The following is a 16860-nucleotide window of genomic DNA, read 5'->3' as shown; positions in this document are numbered from 1 at the left end:
TTTTTTTTTTTTTTTTTTTTAACATTAAAACTGTGAAAAAATAAAAGCACCAGTGAGCAGTACACTCAGGTTCATCTCTCCCGTGTCTGGTTTGGAGCAGCCCTTCCTGCATCTTGAGATAGTACCTTAACCGTGGTACAGTGGGATGCAGAACTGGGGCTTCTTCAGTTCCTCTGATCCATATGAAGACAGTCATCCAAACAGGGCATGAACATGGGAGAGTTGTAAGTATAGCCAATGCAGTCTAGATTCTAATTAATGTTTAATTATTTATAGAAAAAGGGACATTGTCAGATGTGAAAATGAAGATTGGTGTTCTCTGCAAAAACACTTCACTGTTTAGGGCACCCTTATAGAAAACACCTAGGTTCAGATTTCCTTCAATAGGGGTCTTCTGTACTCTGAATGACTGCTCATGTCTTCTGGTGATACAAAAAGGCAGGGACAGTCACAAATAGAATTGCAGTTTTTGTTTCACTTGCTTCTGCCAATAATGAAACACCATGTTCTGGCTAAACCAAAACAGAACCCTTTTTTCAATATGATGAAAAAATAGTTTTGTTCAATAAGAGAAAATAAGCATTTGGTTAGATCAAGACTTAACTTTTCCTTTGGCTGTCACTGTTTTTGCAGCCAGTCTGTTAGTTGTGGGATGACCAGCTGTGTTCCACTTGCTGACCTTCTTCATTTCTTTTGCATGTTGACTGATTTGGGCTCAGCCACTGACATCTAACACTATCCAATATTACAGTGAAAACCTGCAAAGGTCGTTGCTTTGAAAGGACCTTTGGAAGCTGCCGTTGTGATAGAGATTGTGTCAAGCTTGGAAACTGCTGCTTAGATTACCAGGAAACATGTATACAACCAGGTAAGGATGGAAAAGAGCTGTGGGGGCAAACTCTCCTCTTCTGTGACGTACGACAGCTCTGCGTATGTGAGTACTGTTGCGGTCAGGTGGCCGCAGCCCTGGACTTCTTTCAGATGGGTTGCGAGTGCAAAGGGCTGCTGCTGAGCAGCAAGGTGGTTCTGATGCCAATGGTCTCCCCCTCTTTGTGCTCTCTCCGTTGTAACCATGAGTGGAGTTGCAGTAGTGATGGCAGTGCTGGGGGGACTCCTGTGGAAATGTCAAGGCTCTGGTGCAGCTGCTGTTGTGCAGAGACAAAGCTTGTATTTCACCCAGCTGGACTACACAGGAGCTGGCATCACCAGCAGGCTGAGTGGCATTCCCATAGCTCCTGTGGGGAGACAGGCTGCGAGCAAGGGTGCTCCCCCTCCCCCTCGGAATCGGGAGGAACAACTGCAGCTCAAGATCTCAGCCAGCCTTTTGTTCTCTGTCGGGGGTGAGAGAACAGTGACCTGCCTTGTCCCCGGCATCAGGGACAACTCCTACGTTGTCAGGCAAGCCGGGAATGGGAGTGTCCATTCTGCATGTTATATCTTTTTCTCATGGCCTGCATGAAAAAGGGGAAGGACAGAGCAGCTCTGTGAAAGCTGACATCTCTCCTTGCTTGGCTAATCAGGCCCTCTGCTTCGTAATTCCCCAACTTGAATGTGGAGCAAGGGTCATGTACTGGCCTTTGGGAGAAGGCAGGATGACCAGATTGCACTAGTGGAGATGGAATGCAAAGTGAGAAGTAGTTCTCATGATTTGACAGAAAGCAAACGTCAGATAGGCAAAGGTGTGAAAAATACCATGGAGAAATTTCACAGGGAAAGAAGTTAATGCCGGTAGTAACACTATGGACAGAACCTGACTGTTTTCTAATTTACTTTTTCCTTAATGCTTCACATGAAGCGTTCTTTTCAGTTAGCTATTTTTCATCTCACTCATCTTTTCATGTATTTGTAAATTTTATCAATGTAGTCTTACCCTGAAGTTAAAGATTCCAGTGTTGCCTTTTGCAACACAATGATTAAATTGAGCTCAGATCCCAACAACTGATTGTTATTGAAAGGTCCTCTAAATTGCATAAATCTTTTTGCTTATAGAATAGTTGCGTGGGATTTACTCTTCAGTTTGTTTTATTACACCACTCTCCATTTAAAGAATTCCATCTCCAGTACTAGGAATGGGAATTCATTGCTTTGTGTGGTGTGGTTTTTTTTTGTTTGTTTGTTTGTTTTTTTTAAATTAATTAACCTTAACATCAGTGGAGAATGAAATTATAAATGAAATTGTAATTTCCAAATAGCATCATGTAACTAGAACCATAGTAGATTCTTCTATATCTCACAGAAGTGAAGATAGAGATTGTACTGACACTGGAGTTACTTTCAGGAATATTGATTTGAGTGAGATTAACTTAAATTCTTTTAGGGATTTCTAATCGCTATTCATGTGTGAAGATCACTATCCTCTAGTCAAACAGAATTCCACGTAATTATTCACTCACTTGGTAAATTCATTTATATTTATCCTCATTGACTGCAAAGGATCTACTTGTGTTGACAACTGATAACAAAATGATCATCTACTGGAATATCCTATTCTGAAAAATAACTATGATTTGGGAAAAATTTCTCTACTGAAACCAACAATGAAGCTGATGTCAGTACATCTTCCCCTGAGTTTATGTATATAGGCTCAAACAGTGGCAGAGTGATGCCTAAGAGGTGCTGAAGGAAGCTGGAGTGCCTGATGGTGACTGGCAAAACCCATTGTGACTTCAGTGCAAGCCAGAACAAGCTACTGCTGCTTTGTGTTTGCTAGGCATTCCAAGTTAAACTCAAGTTTGTTTTTTTTCTGGGATAGTTTTTTGGGTACTTCTTTGTAGTACGCATTTACCAGATTAAACCCATGCAAACTGCCATATTTCAGGAGGTCTGTAAGAGGGATTCTTTCTGATCTGTGATATTTATAACCATATGCTGCATAACTGTATTCAGATGGCTATGCACTTGGTTTATTTAGCCGTGGGTGTTTCTGTTTTCCAAAGTGCCAAAGCTTGCAATATTACGCATGCCTGACATACCTCAGGACTGTTTTTCAGCAAGTACACATTTGAGACAGAACTTAACACTCAGTTTATTAATTCTGCACCTGTGTGGGTATTAATCATTGTGCTTTTCTTGTCTCTCCTCTGTTTTTTAGCCCACATATGGACCTGCAATAAATTCAGGTGTGGAGAGAAGAGGCGACCAGAATACCATTGTTCCTGTTCAGATGATTGTGTAGAAAAAAATGATTGTTGTGTCAATTATCATGCTGTTTGTAAAGGTGAATATCCTCAACAAGTTTCTATAGTCTTTTACGTATGTACCCATATTTGTATGAAAGGAACAAGGACATTACTTTAAAAGCATTCAGTAAAATGAAAAAAACCCTTGCATTTATCAGTAAGAATGTACTGTTAAATAAATTGCACTCATTTGTTTTAAGGAGAGGCAAGCTGGGTTGAAGAAGAGTGTGAGGACATTACTGAACCTCAGTGTCCGAAAGGGTGAGGATATTGTATATTTGCATAGCTCTGCTCTTTGCTTCTGTTTAATTTTTGAGTTTATTTTCACTATTGTGCATTCCTGGGACCTGCTTGCCTTTCTTACCACAGTAAGAGCAGCTGCCAACCAGAGGATGCCTGTTCAGCCAGCATTTGATGGTGCTTACTAACACATCAGGCAGCTCTACCCCAGCAGCACTCCTGTGTCCTAGCACTGGCTTGACTTGCAAGACGTGCCTGTGCATGAACCCTGCTGTCTCTCACAGATACCTGTGCTCTGGGCAGCTCTACCATGTGTCACCCTCGCTGTTGTCCTACATGCACTCCAATACTCGCTGTCCTGAATATTTTGGGACCTGTCCATCAGTCTCAGGCTCTTAAAACTGCCTCCCTCCCCGGTCACTTCTAAAGTCCTTTCCACTTCCTTGCCTCTTCCAACCCCAGAGCTGCAAAATGCAGGCAGGTCACTGTCCCAGTTTCACCAGCAGTGGGACAGCATTATTTGCAAGCTGTCTGAATTACTTTCTTTAAAAAGTGCAAAATGCCATGAGGTCCTTGTGTTCTCTGGCTGAGCTCCACACTGGGCCTGCTCCTGTAATTTATGTATGTGCTGTGTGAGGAGTGACTTGTGTAGTTTACAGCATCAGCACTCGGGCTCAAATAATACAGCAGAGCTCCCAGCCAGTAAAAGAGCCTGCATTTCTTGTGCTATTTTTGCTGTGGGATCTTCAAATCAGCCTTAAAGCTAAAGCTGACTGCAAACTGTGGTTGTATGGGTAAGTTGTTAATAGAAGTGACTTAAATATTCTTGATGGAAAAGTATTCTACTGGAAAATGATTTTTTAGATATGTTGTAGGGATGAATGGAGTTCAATTATGTTCTTGTCTGAAAAGTGTCAAATCAAAACTATTTTCATTTTGATGATTTTAAAGTTATAATGTGCTGAGGATATTTCTAGTAAAGTAGAAACATTTCATTTTGTTCTTATGTCATGACTTTTTTTGTCTTCTGTTAAGATATTTAAATCATGCTATATTTATTCATTGGAGTTATAACACTGTCAAACAAAATACATTTCCTTTTGGAATGTTTTTATACCAAATGAATACTTTTCTGATTATGAGCAGTAACAAATGCTGACACTTCAGAGCCTTCATCAAGACAGAAACTGGAGCCTCTGTCCAGCTTTGAGTTAAGGTCCCCAGTGAGCCCCATGTAGGAGTGTGGTAGCCAGGCTGTTCTGGAAGCTTTTGTCATTAAATCCTGTGCTGAGGACAGAGGCTGTTCAGGACTGTGTGCTGGGAACTGACTCTAGGATGGTGGTTTCCCTAATGCAGAGTGAGGACTGTGTACCCCCAAGGGCTGCATAAAAAAGCCAAGAGCCTTGTGCAGATCCACAGTCCAAGTTAACGGTGTAAATGCTGTAGGGCAACTCTGGCTGATTAACTTGATTTTAGGGTTTTATTGTTTGTTATTTCTATCCAGTGCATGAAAGGGATCTGTAGGTACTCTACTAAAATTATTTCAATCTTAGCAAAACCAGAAATGTTGCAATATAACCCAGCCCAGGAAAGGGTGATGTGTGGTCAAAGTTGAACCAAACGATGTTGACTGAAGGCTCATCTCAGACTGCTAGCACAAAACCTCTCCCAAAACTAACGACTCTGTAAACAATCCACTTTTTCCTATGGTGGGGTAGGCAGGAGCACAGGTGACTTTAGCTCAGTGACTATTTTGAGGCCTCAGGATATCAATTTTGATTCTGCGCATATTAATACGTAGTATTTTGTGGATTCAAATTGCTGGTTTTATTCTGTTTTGGTTTTGGTTGGGTTTGCTCCAGTGCAGAATAGACAAAAGACAATGCAGTATTCAATGAGGTGCTTAATCTGAGAAATCCCACTGGTTTCAATGGGGTTTCACTGATCCAATGGTTAAAACTAAGTATGCACCCAAGCATTTCCAAGCCTGAGTTCTGTGTTAATAGGATTATAAAGTTAACGAGCTCTAAGATTTCAGGAGCGATCTAATCCTTTCCATTGTTCTAGGAGTGAAATAATACTTTGGGAATTCAGACCTACTTAAGCAGTTTATCCTAGTGTTTAGCTAGAAGGTTTTCCTGATGTCTTAGTGTCTTTTGTGGTACTTTAAGCCTATTACTATTTGTTCTGTCTTCACTGAGCTGGAAGAACAGCTGATTCGTTTCCTCTTGGCAGATCTCTTGTGTGTATTTGAAGATTGCTATTTTGTTTCCTGTTGAGCCTTTATGTACAATTAGCAGAAAATAAAACTACTTCCTATGCATAATGGCTTATATACAGGCAGTAGGGTATATGTGGGATAGGATGTTTCACTTTTCAACAGGACTGTCTTTTCTTTTTTTCCTTTTCTTTCTTCTGTTTCTTTTTTTTTTCTTTAATTGTGGTCTAACTTGCCTGTGGTGAGGTAGGTCAGCTTGGCAGTGTGGTCTGCAGTTCTGGGCTCTTGATCATCCAAACTGATGAACCTGCTAGACCACAGCAAGCCTGTGTTGCCTGCACTATGTTTCCATAGAAGTCAGTTTATAGGAGGGCATAATTACTGCTGCATTTCCTTCAGTTTGGAGTCAGGATGTGACTGTGGCGTATGTATTTATCCAAGAGCTGTGAAACACCCTTGTCATACTGTTTGGACACAGCCAGCATGAATCACTGGCAGGCCCAAAGTTTGAGCCTCCCAGGCTTGCTTGCCTATAGTGCAAGAGTAACCTTGTACTAACTGAGAAGTAATGGAAATCCCTGATACACCTCAAAACTGAGCTCAGATCAGTTTGTCTGGGGATTTTACTGGAACTGTTCCAAAGAGTGCAGCTTAACATGGTCTGTCATGCTTTGCTTCCCTGAGCACAAGGCAGATGACTAACCCTATGAGTTTCAGCATGTGTAGAGTATATGTGAAGTGAACTGGCCAGTCTCCCTGGTTGCAGCAATGGTCTATTTTGCCAAGTTTAATTTTACATGTTCAAGGGGGTCAGTAGCTGGATTTGCAGACAACCAAAACATGTACTTAACAGTTAGTTGGCTTACTTGTAAATGCCAAACCAGAAACGGTTGCGTAAAGTCCCTTTCTAAGGAGTTGTTTTAAATTTGCTGGGTTGTTGGTTTTTTGTTTTTTTCCTTTTTTTTTTTTTTTTAAGTTAGTCTTCTCAGTAAAGTAGCATTGAACAGTTTTGCCTCAAAGTTCAAATTTTATTGCAGGAGACTTTGTGGTGAAGATTTTTAGACCTCTGCATTGGAGGGAATCAACTTGTGAGGGGAGGCGGAGAAGGTATTAGCAAAAGTTGCAGAGATCCAAATCTGTGGTGCAAAAAATACTTGCAATATGGGCAAAAGTAGTACATGAAGTTTCCCTACTCTACTCTGCCAAAGGACTTTAGTCTTGATCTGAAGATCATTCATTTCTTGTTCCAAACTAACTGCCCCTTCTAAGATTTTTTTTCCAAAGATGGTATTAACTATACCATATAAATAAAAAACAGACTTCAACACACATCTTGCAAATCATCTTAACCATCTTAAACATCTTAATGTTTCATTCTGTCTGGGGTGTAAGTTAGGCTATGTAGTGATTCTGACTAATGATACACCCTTTTGGCTGAACTGCTGTCCAAACTATCTATCCTAAGAAAATGTTAATCAACGTTTTGGTTGCCTGACTAATCTTCAGTTAATATAGTCACGTCTGTTTGACTGAAATAAGGGTTATAAATGTTTCACTTAAAATGACTGTTTGCATTTTTTTTTGTGGACTACCTCACTAAAGAAATTTCCATCACTTTATAAACAATATTTGTCTTCAGTCCTCAGTGTTTTATTTTGGGAAACTGAAGTGCAACAAAGTTGGTGTTTTTGGTTGTGTTTTGTTTTTTTTTTTTTTAAATTATTTTACTATTTGTAAACATAAAAAGGAAAAATGACATTGCAATTGCCACTCAGAATAAATTAAATTCTTTTGTGTGAAGTTGTATTTTCAGTGGTTGTTGCTGCACTGCAGTGATTTATTTTTTTTTAAGTCTTACATATCTATAGGTCAAAAATTAGATATATTTTCTTCAAGGAAGAAGTTACTGATGATTGTTCCTGCCTGTGATTTAGTGTTTTAAGTACTTACAGATGGAGAGAAATTGTTTGTACAGGGCTGAAGGTAGGAACAAGTCAAGGCTGGAAAACATAGGTCCTGTGGATACTGGGAGGGAAGAATTTGTTTTTGCTAGTTCCAGTGTGAAATCAGTTTCTGAATTTATCTGTCCAGTTCCAGGCAGAAATACTCTTATAGTGTTCCAGTTCTAGGGACACATTTTTCAGTTTGGAGTTTGGTAGTAAATGTGGTACAATTCTTCTTGGTTAATTAATCTTCGTAAGATGAAAGGAAAAATGTGTGTTACGATTGCTGATTTAATGTATCCTGTGCATTAGACTTCCTTATAGTTTTGTGCACTGTATATGTAAAAAGATAAATTCCTTGTTTTTAGACAGCTCACAAATTGTTCAGGAGCAAAATGAACAAAGGAAAGCCATGGCTTCAGATTGCCTTTTATCCTCAGGGTGGAAGTGGGGGCTTAGAGAGCCTTGAGTGTTGCTCCAGAGGGACTGATTTCAAGATAAGGAGTACTAAACCCACCACATGGATTACATGAGCATGTTGGCTTGTTCTTTGTTTTACAAGTGTTTATGGCATTGTCATGATTTCCCTGTGCATATCCCACTGCAATTCTCAACCTCTGGGCAGGGTCGCTGCACCAGCCTGTGAACAGAGGGACTGGATGCTGGTCTGCTCACCACTGTGCCAGCCTGAGAACCTTTCTGGTTAGGAAGACTTACTTGTTTGCCCCAGTTTATTGTCCCATAATGAACATCTCCATGATCTGGTGGAAATTTTCTCGAAATAGATTGTAGGAAATTATTTCTCAGAGTCTGTCGTTTAATACTTCAATTTCTGTTTGTTCAGATTTACCAAGTCTCCGGTGTTACTATTTTCATTGGACGGCTTCAGAGCAGAATATTTGCAAACTTGGGGTGGACTTTTACCTGTTATTAGCAAATTACGTGAGTAGTTTCATTGTCTAAACAATATCATGATGTCTTTAAATATCTATAGATGTAGCTATGCTTACTCTTTAAAATGCTCACTCTTCTTCCATGGAAATTGAAATTGTTGTTCTGAATAACAGCTGTGCACAAAGAACTTGAGATGTGGGAGGGAGGAAGGGGAAACAGAGGGAAGATATGAGGAAACAACCCTTCGGATTTTCAGTGAAACCTTAAAAATTATTAAGTAGCCCTTGCTGTATTTTAGAAGGTGGATGATTTTTGCTGTGAGCTTATTTTATTTCTTCAAAGTAAAAATAGACCTGCTTTTCACTCTGTATGGCATATTGTCTCATATTTAGGTGGAACGGCTTTGGAAAATGGAAAGCAAGGTAGAAAGCATTAGATTATGTTTGTAAAAAGATAGAGAAGGAAGAGATTAAGAGCAGCTATTATAGAAGGACCCGTAGAAATGTGCTGAATCGAAGAAAACCTTCATTTGGCAAATATTTTCGGAAGAAATGAGAGCCTCCTAAATACATATTTTTCCCTAGCTTTTGTAGTATCTTAACTTTGTAGTGTCTAAGTTACTTTAGTTGCTTTTCCTGTCTCTATTTTGCCTGTGGTCTGTATACAACTGGTGGCATTCCTTGTCTGAAAAATATGCCAATCTTCTTGTCATTCATAAATTACTACCTGGGGTGGCTGGTTTCAGTTTGACTAAAAATAAATCAGTAAAAATACTTGCTTTTTTTGTATAGTGGTTGTTATAACTTCATCTGTTCCAGAGGATAACAATTCACAGATGTATTTGAGGTTTTAGCTTTTTTTTCCATTTTGTGCTGCGTTAGAATAAGATGAGCCCTTTGGAACAATTTCGTTAGATGCAATTATAAAATAAATTAAGCTGGAGAACACTTCTTGGGCATTGTGAGGAAAAGCTGATTAAGTGCACCCTCAGCAAGTTTGCAGACAGCACCAAGATGTATAGTACAGTTGACACGCTGGAGGGAAGGGAGGCCATTCAAAGGGACCTTGACAGACTTGAGAGGTGGGCCCGTGACAACCTTATGAAGTTCAACAAGGCCAAGTGGAAGGTCCTGCACCTGGATTGGGGCAATCCCAAGCACAAATACAGGCTGGATGGACTATGGATTGTTAATACTTGTGCAGAGAAAGACTTGAGGGTACTGGTTGACAAAAAGCTGGACATGAGCCAACAATGTGTGAGCTGAGAAGGCCAGCTGTATCCTAGTCTGCATCAAAAGAAGCATGGCCAGCAGGTCAAGCATAGTGATTGTCCTCCTCTGCTCCATTCTTGTGGGACCCTACCTGGAGTTCTGTGTCCAGCTCTGGAGTCCTCTGCAAAAGAAGGATATGGACCTGTTGGAGCAGGTCCAGAGGAGGGCCATGAAGATGACCAGATGGCTGGAACACCTCTGCTACGAGGACAGGCTGAGAGAGCTAGGGTTGTTCAGCCTGGAGAAGAGAGAGCTTTGGGGAGACCTTACTGTGACCTTCCAGTATCTGAAGGGGGCCTACAAGAAGCTTGGGAGGGACTTACAAGTACTTGTGGTGGTAGGATGAGGGCTAATGGATTCAAACTGGAAGAGGGTAAATTTAGACTAGAAATTAGGAAGATGTTCTTCACTATGAGGGTGAAGAGACACTGGAACAAGGTGCCCTGGGAAGTTGTGGACGCTCATTACTGGAGGTGTTAAAAACCATGTTGAACAGAGCTTTGAGCAACCAGGTCTAGTGGGAAGTGTCCCTGCCTATGGCAGGGGAGATAGAACTAGGTGATCTTTAAGGTCCCTTCCAACCCAAACTATTCAATAATTTCGTTTTCTGGCTCGGCTTCATTTTATCTCAGTTAACTCAAGTTGTGGGTTTGGATTAGATCTCAGTTGAAATAATCCAATGAGTTCAAAGTACCTTGATGCAACACTTTTTATATAATCAAACCTTTAATTTCTATTTTATTTATATTACATATAATGGCCCAGAGGGCCAGTGAAGACAGCCCAATGGTAGTCTATCTACAGGGTCATTACTTTTGTCATTTCAGCATCAGTTGAAGTGGTTTTGATTATCACATAGTATTTCTGAAGTCATTAAGGCTTTTTTGGAGGGGCTTTTTTTTCTTTTCTTACTGAAAATCAGGGCTCATAGATTTGCCCATTGAAGTTTAGGCACATAATTTAAGTAAGGTTTCCTTAAGTGCTTTGTCCTGGCTAATGACTCTTAATACTAGCAAATACTGTGCACTGATCTCGTTAAACTGTGATTTTTGTGTCAAGATAAAGAAAACTTTGAGGTTTGTTTTTGAAGTAGAGCTTAGTTTTATTAAAACAAAACAACCAAGCAACAAACAAAAATGAGACTGCAAAATAAATAGAGATTTGACAGGTGACAGAGAGCCAGGGCATCACGGTGCCAGTGGCCACTTCATCTTTGGCAGCACCCAGGATGAAGTAGATGGTTGGTCTCAAGCTGCAGACTTCACCTACCACATACCAGGACAATTTTTGAGGGTGTGATTTCTTTGATTATTCATTCTTACCTGTGCATGATATTCACAAGGACTGTAAGTTTTGCTCGTGTGATCACTGAAGTCAGTTATTAGGGATATATTCAGTCAACTTGTAAATGAACATGGAAAGAGAAGTGAAGTATTAACTCTAGAATTTTGAAGAACAAAAAACTTTCTGGAGATATCTTTTAGTTTTTCTATTATTTTAGTAGATATATGTCTTTGTAAAAGAAACTTGCAAGGTTTTTTTTTTTTATTATTTGTGTAACTATGCTGATTTTCTTTCTTTCTTCCTCTAGAGAAATGTGGAACATACACTTCCAGTATGAGACCAGTGTATCCTTCAAAAACCTTCCCCAATCATTACTCCATTGTCACAGTAAGAGCTGCTGTATATTATGTTTCCACTCCTGAAGAGACCATTCATTCTTAAGTTGTCTCCAAGGACATACTATATTTCTTTGATGAATTATTATGATTTCCCTTCAGAATATGAAAATGTGTATATTATATTATTTATCTAATTTAGATTAACAGTTATTATATAACACTACAGCTGAGTGGTCAGATATAATCTGATTAAGCAATCCAATCCTTCCAAGACTAGCTACAGGAATTCCCATATAGGTGAAAAGGTCACATCACTTTACAACTCCTCATGTGTGTAAATATTTTCACTAAACTGCAGATAGCTTTCTCTCTCAAAGTAGGAGCAGTCTGACTCCTTTAAATTGTCAGCCGTGTTCCAGTTCTTTAAGGTAGCTTGTCATGACACAAAGAAGAGTATGATAAGAAAGAAAAGGTTTGAACATAACATTGAAGTTGACTCTGTGATGGTCTGTACCCAAACCTGGATAGGAATGGTGCAAAACAGATTTTGTAAATTTATTACCTCCTGAGTGTAAAGAGTTTTTTCAACACCAAAGGTAGGGTTGGAATCCAGTAGATCCTTCTTAGTTTCATTATGTCAGAATTAAAATTCAGTCAACTACTTGAGGATCTGCACCTTCTTTCCTATCTTCCCAGTTTGTCAGGATTGTCTTTTGGTAAGTGAGGAACACAGGTTCAGGTACAATTTTTTTATACTGTGTAATCCTCTCAAATATACATGACTGAGTATGCTAACTTAGAGGCATTAATCCTGCCCTGCATCCTTGTGATGGTGTCCCTAAATACAGTACAGAGCTTTGTCTTGGCCCCCCATTCTTACGAAAAGTAGCAGGTCCTGGTGTTAATCAGAGTCCTAATGGTGGTGTTATATTCTTCAATGTAAGAAGGAGCTCATCTGCTTGAAGGCAGAGCACAAAGTTTGTTAAAGCTACTGACAGCTGGTGCCTCTGAGCACTTCTTTCACTGCTGATGTAATGGTTATCACCAGCTAGAGCTTTCACCTGCTGATGTGCAATTCTGCTTTTTCAAATTCTCAAATTTTGGTTGTATGATGGGGGTCCAGCATAGATAATTGCTTTGTCACTTCTGCTAAAGATGCAACATATGCATGAACTCAGATGATTTCTTTTGGTTTGATCCCAGAACAAGTTGCTTGTCTACATTTTTTAATTGCTTCTCACTGAGAAGCAGCTAAGAATTGGGAGGTAGAGCTTGGTAGCAATGATAGGTGTTGCTGTTAAATTTGGATCTTGAGGTATTGGTGGAGCAGAAGTCATACACATAAGATTATTCACTGGTTGTATTTGTCTGATGGACATCTGTTTGTGTAGCCAGAAGGTTCATTTTCTTTATAACGTTGCAACAAGATATACTCTCAATTACAGGGCCTGTATCCTGAATCTCATGGTATAATTGATAACAAGATGTATGACCCCAAAAGAAATGCATTCTTCACCCTTAAAAGTGAAGAGAAGTTTAATCCACAGTGGTACCAAGGACAGCCTGTAAGTGTTTATGCACTGCTGCACATGTACATCAGCCTGTTGTTATTACTTAATATCAGTTGCATGCATAGTGATGTTGAAAGAGTACAGAGGGTACTTCCAACTCAGCCAAGAAGTCTTACTCAGCATCATTAGGAATTCCCATACAGGGACAACAAAGGGTAACAGATTTTGTTGAACTTAAATGGAATTTTCTCTAAGGAAAAAAATAGCTGAAAATAATTGAGATACCAGATTTTTTTAAATTTTTTTTTTATTTTTTTCTATGAAGTGGGATTGCAGTTAACTTCTCTGAGGAAACTGACAGACCAGTTACTTTCAGTAATAAGCAGTAGTAACGGTTTACACCCTACCCAAATTACTACTATGTCTAAAGTTGCAGCTTTAAAAGAAAGTGGCTTAGTTCAATCATTCAGCAGATCAAAGACTGCCATCAAAATGAAGTGGCATGGAAAAGCTGGGGTGAGTGGTAGCCTGAAGAACAGGCCTGAAGTGGAGCAAGGGAACAGATGTTAACTGTTTAGCACTGTGGGAGAGGACTGGATTTTTTTTTTTTTTTTCTTTTTTAAGGAAAGAACACATAAGCATAGATTTTTGTGGGCCAATGAGAAAAAAAAAAAAGTGTTGTAAGCCAGACAGGAGTACGTGCAGAAGGCAGGCAGAAATCTGCAAGTCATGAGGTTAGCAGTAAAATCAGAAGAGCTGACCAGAGTCTGGCTCCCATATTTCAGAGCATGTGGGGCACACACCCTCAGAGCATTCCCGCTCCTTCTTGCTTCACTCTTCTTGAGTAATTTCCCCTTCCTGATGTTCAGCCATGGTTCTACCATTGCATTACTGCTCCATCTGCGGGAGCTAATGGTTTGTATTTCTGTCCTGGCTCCCTCTGTTGTAGCAGCAGAAGGAATTTTGTGTTTGCCATAAGGAATCAGGGGGCAAGGTATACCTGGGCTGCAGATAGAGACGATGTGCAAGATTGACTCTCTGGTGGCCTCTGCTTGCATTTTTTTAGTTTTTAAATGTATGGGAAGGTGCAGAGCTGGTGGGGGTGGTAATGGATCTGGCAGTTACTCGGCTAATTCAGCGAGCTGTACTAATGATGGTGATTGCTCTTTTCCTTCAGATTTGGCTAACAGCTATGTACCAAGGTCTCAAAGCGGCTACGTTCTTTTGGCCTGGGTCAGATGTAGCAGTTAATGGAACCTTTCCAAACCTGTATGAAATATACAATAGGTATGTAAACTCCTGTGTCTGAGATGAGTGTTTACTTTGACTGTTGCAAGGGGACAGATGCTAGAAAAAGCATAATTTTTTTTTTCCTCCCATTTTTCTAAATCATTGTACACATCGTACAAAAAGATAGGATCCAGTTAACTTTGTTTCAGTATAATGTAGTTCTTGTCCAAGCATTTTGTCATTCCTCAGCAAACATTTTACAGGATGCATGTGGAAAAATTAGCTTTAAGAGCAGCCAGCTTTGAAACTTTAGTGCTTTTCTGTTTATAAAAATCTTTTGTGAGTGCATTTAGTCATTCAATCCAAAACTCTCATGTGGTGAATGGATCAGGTCTTGAGATGATATTGTCTGTGAAAACTATACTGTTGACTATGGCACATTGTTCTAATATAAAATTATTTTTGTTGCAAATTTTGAAAATACTTCACATTAAGGAAGTAATATTTTAGTCAGTGATTGCTCTTCACTGCAATTAAACATTTTTTGCATAATTAAAATTCTACATAAATCTATTTGTCACCATTTAATTAATAATCACAAATCTCACCCAATAAATCCAGTTTTTCATTTCTGTCTTCCTAAGGTCATTTTCTCTTCCTACACCCTTCATATAGCATGAAAATTCTGATTCTTGACTTTCTACCTATGTTTTCTTTCTCTAGGAATCTATACTTGTAACTTGTGTTAAGTAGCTGAATTACTAACTTTGTGGGTGCCTCCTGTTGTTACAAGTCATTATGCTCATTGTTGGTCTACTTCCATATATGATGTAAAATATCTACTTCATGACAGGATGAGAACTTGTATTCAAAGTGTTTAAGAATGTAAAAACAGAAACCACCCCCAAACCAAAACTTTTTCAAAACATAATACAGGAATGAAAGTCAGCACATGATTTTGCACCTTGAAGCAAATTATTCTCTTTGTATAATAAACATAAGCAATACTGGGAGCTCTGTTCTGATCACATCGCAATCAATGATTCAGTGGAGCTCTAGATCAGGCCATTAACTCCTGCAGAGTCAGAAGCAATTAGCATAGATAAAATTGCATTCTGCTAAATAGTCATTAATGGCATCCAGCTGAGTTCAATTTTCTCTGCTAAACTACATTGAGTTTGTACTGTGTGACTAAAATGTTTTAGCTCTTGGAAATACATGGTTGGCTGATCGTGTAATGCTTTGATACAGCTCCATACCCTTTGAAGAAAGGGTGGTTACTGTTCTTCGCTGGCTGCAGCTGCCTGAAGATGAGAGGTAGGTGTACAACTGCACGTGTAAGTTCCTGCTTGAGTGGTATTGCAATTAATTACTTTGTAAATATGATTTCTGTTTTAAACAATATCTTATGCATTGTTCTAAAAATGTTAAAATATTATTGCAAGCTGAGTTCTGTGACTGAAAGTTAACTTTATTAATTTTTATTATGTTATTATTGAATATGTCCTTCCTCTGTATGACAGCGTTGTTTCCAACATTTGATATCCATTGTTGAAATATAATCTCTTCAAACTGTCTCTACGTGTATGTAAAATATTACATTTTTGGTACTGTTTGATATAGACCACACTTTTACACTCTGTATTTAGAAGAACCAGATGCCTCAGGCCATCAGTTTGGACCAGTAAGCAGTGGAGTAAGTAGTTTTGTAGTTTTGTATATTTTTTTAAATTATTTTAAATGTGAAGCTTTGCTCTGACTCTAATTAAACTTCTATAATTCATGTGTCATTAACCAAGACTGTGTTCAGTATGCTTATTAAGAAAAAAAAATTGTGATTAAACAGTCCATCCACAATTCACATTGATATAAAGCATATAATAGCTTATTTAGTAAATTTAGTTTTTATTTTCTTTTTTTCAACAATTTCGAATTTGCAAAAACATGTTTGGGTATGTCTTGTATGTTATTTTATTTGTTCCTATCAGTTCTTTATTTTGATTTTAGTGGAGCAGGGTCGGGGACAGAAATTTTGTATACTTTGTTTAGCAAGAACGGAGATTTTTATAGCAATGGTCCAAGTTTTTATGGTCAAGTAATCGTGTTATAATTGTCACTCATTTTCCCTCAGTTTCTGTGTAAAGGTTATATGAATATTGGTCTTATATTACTGTAGTTAAATTTTAAGCCCTCTCAGAAAGAGGGTATTAAAAGGGCCATTCACCCCATCACAATCTGTGGTGTGTCTGTTCTGTAAATAAGTTTTTGGCACTGCTACTGTTTTTGAAAGTATAAATAGCTTTACATTTTAACAAACCAATGTGGAAATAAAAGAAAAAAACAACAACAACAACAAAGCAAAAAGCTTTTGGAAATTCAGTAACATTGTAAAATTCTCCCATCTTAAAGTTTGGGCTTTATAAGTAGGTATTCAGTTTCAGTGATGGCAACAGTAAAAAGCTCTTGCCAATTTCTCTTTCAGATGTGAACAGTTACTGTTCCTCTAAGGAACTGTAAGATGAATTTAAGTACCCAGTGAAGTAGCAGACAACTAACTGGAACTGCAGTATAGGAAACGTGCTTAAATTGGTTACCCTTTTCTTTGATTACTAGGTGGATCTAAAGTTCTATATGTCAAGAGTGCTCTGGAGAGAGAGACCGTGAGGTCCATGGTCTCCCCAGGAGCATCCCATCTTTGTTCACACAAAGCAAGACACCTTATACAGGTGGAATCATAGAATCATTTAGGTTG

At 38.8% G+C, this 16860-nt stretch overlaps 1 protein-coding gene across 1 annotated transcript; it reads left to right on the top strand.

Moving 5' to 3' along the window:
• Positions 1–751: 751 nt before the first annotated feature.
• LOC103779930 (ectonucleotide pyrophosphatase/phosphodiesterase family member 1-like) lies at positions 752–15804 on the top strand (the record flags this gene model as incomplete). The annotated part of the gene is made up of 9 exons (XM_008947575.1): positions 752–868; positions 3092–3217; positions 3380–3440; positions 8425–8522; positions 11337–11416; positions 12813–12932; positions 14056–14165; positions 15360–15425; positions 15732–15804. Coding segments are annotated over 9 exons (851 nt in total), but the record flags the coding sequence as incomplete, so codon positions are not given.
• Between the last annotated feature and the right edge of the window lie 1056 nt (positions 15805–16860).

Source organism: Merops nubicus, unplaced genomic scaffold (assembly GCF_000691845.1).
Source record: "Merops nubicus isolate BGI_N331 unplaced genomic scaffold, ASM69184v1 scaffold4619, whole genome shotgun sequence".
Classification (NCBI taxonomy): domain Eukaryota; kingdom Metazoa; phylum Chordata; class Aves; order Coraciiformes; family Meropidae; genus Merops; species Merops nubicus.
Note: the sequence above shows the minus strand (reverse complement) of the source record. Positions and strands in the feature narration are given on the sequence as shown.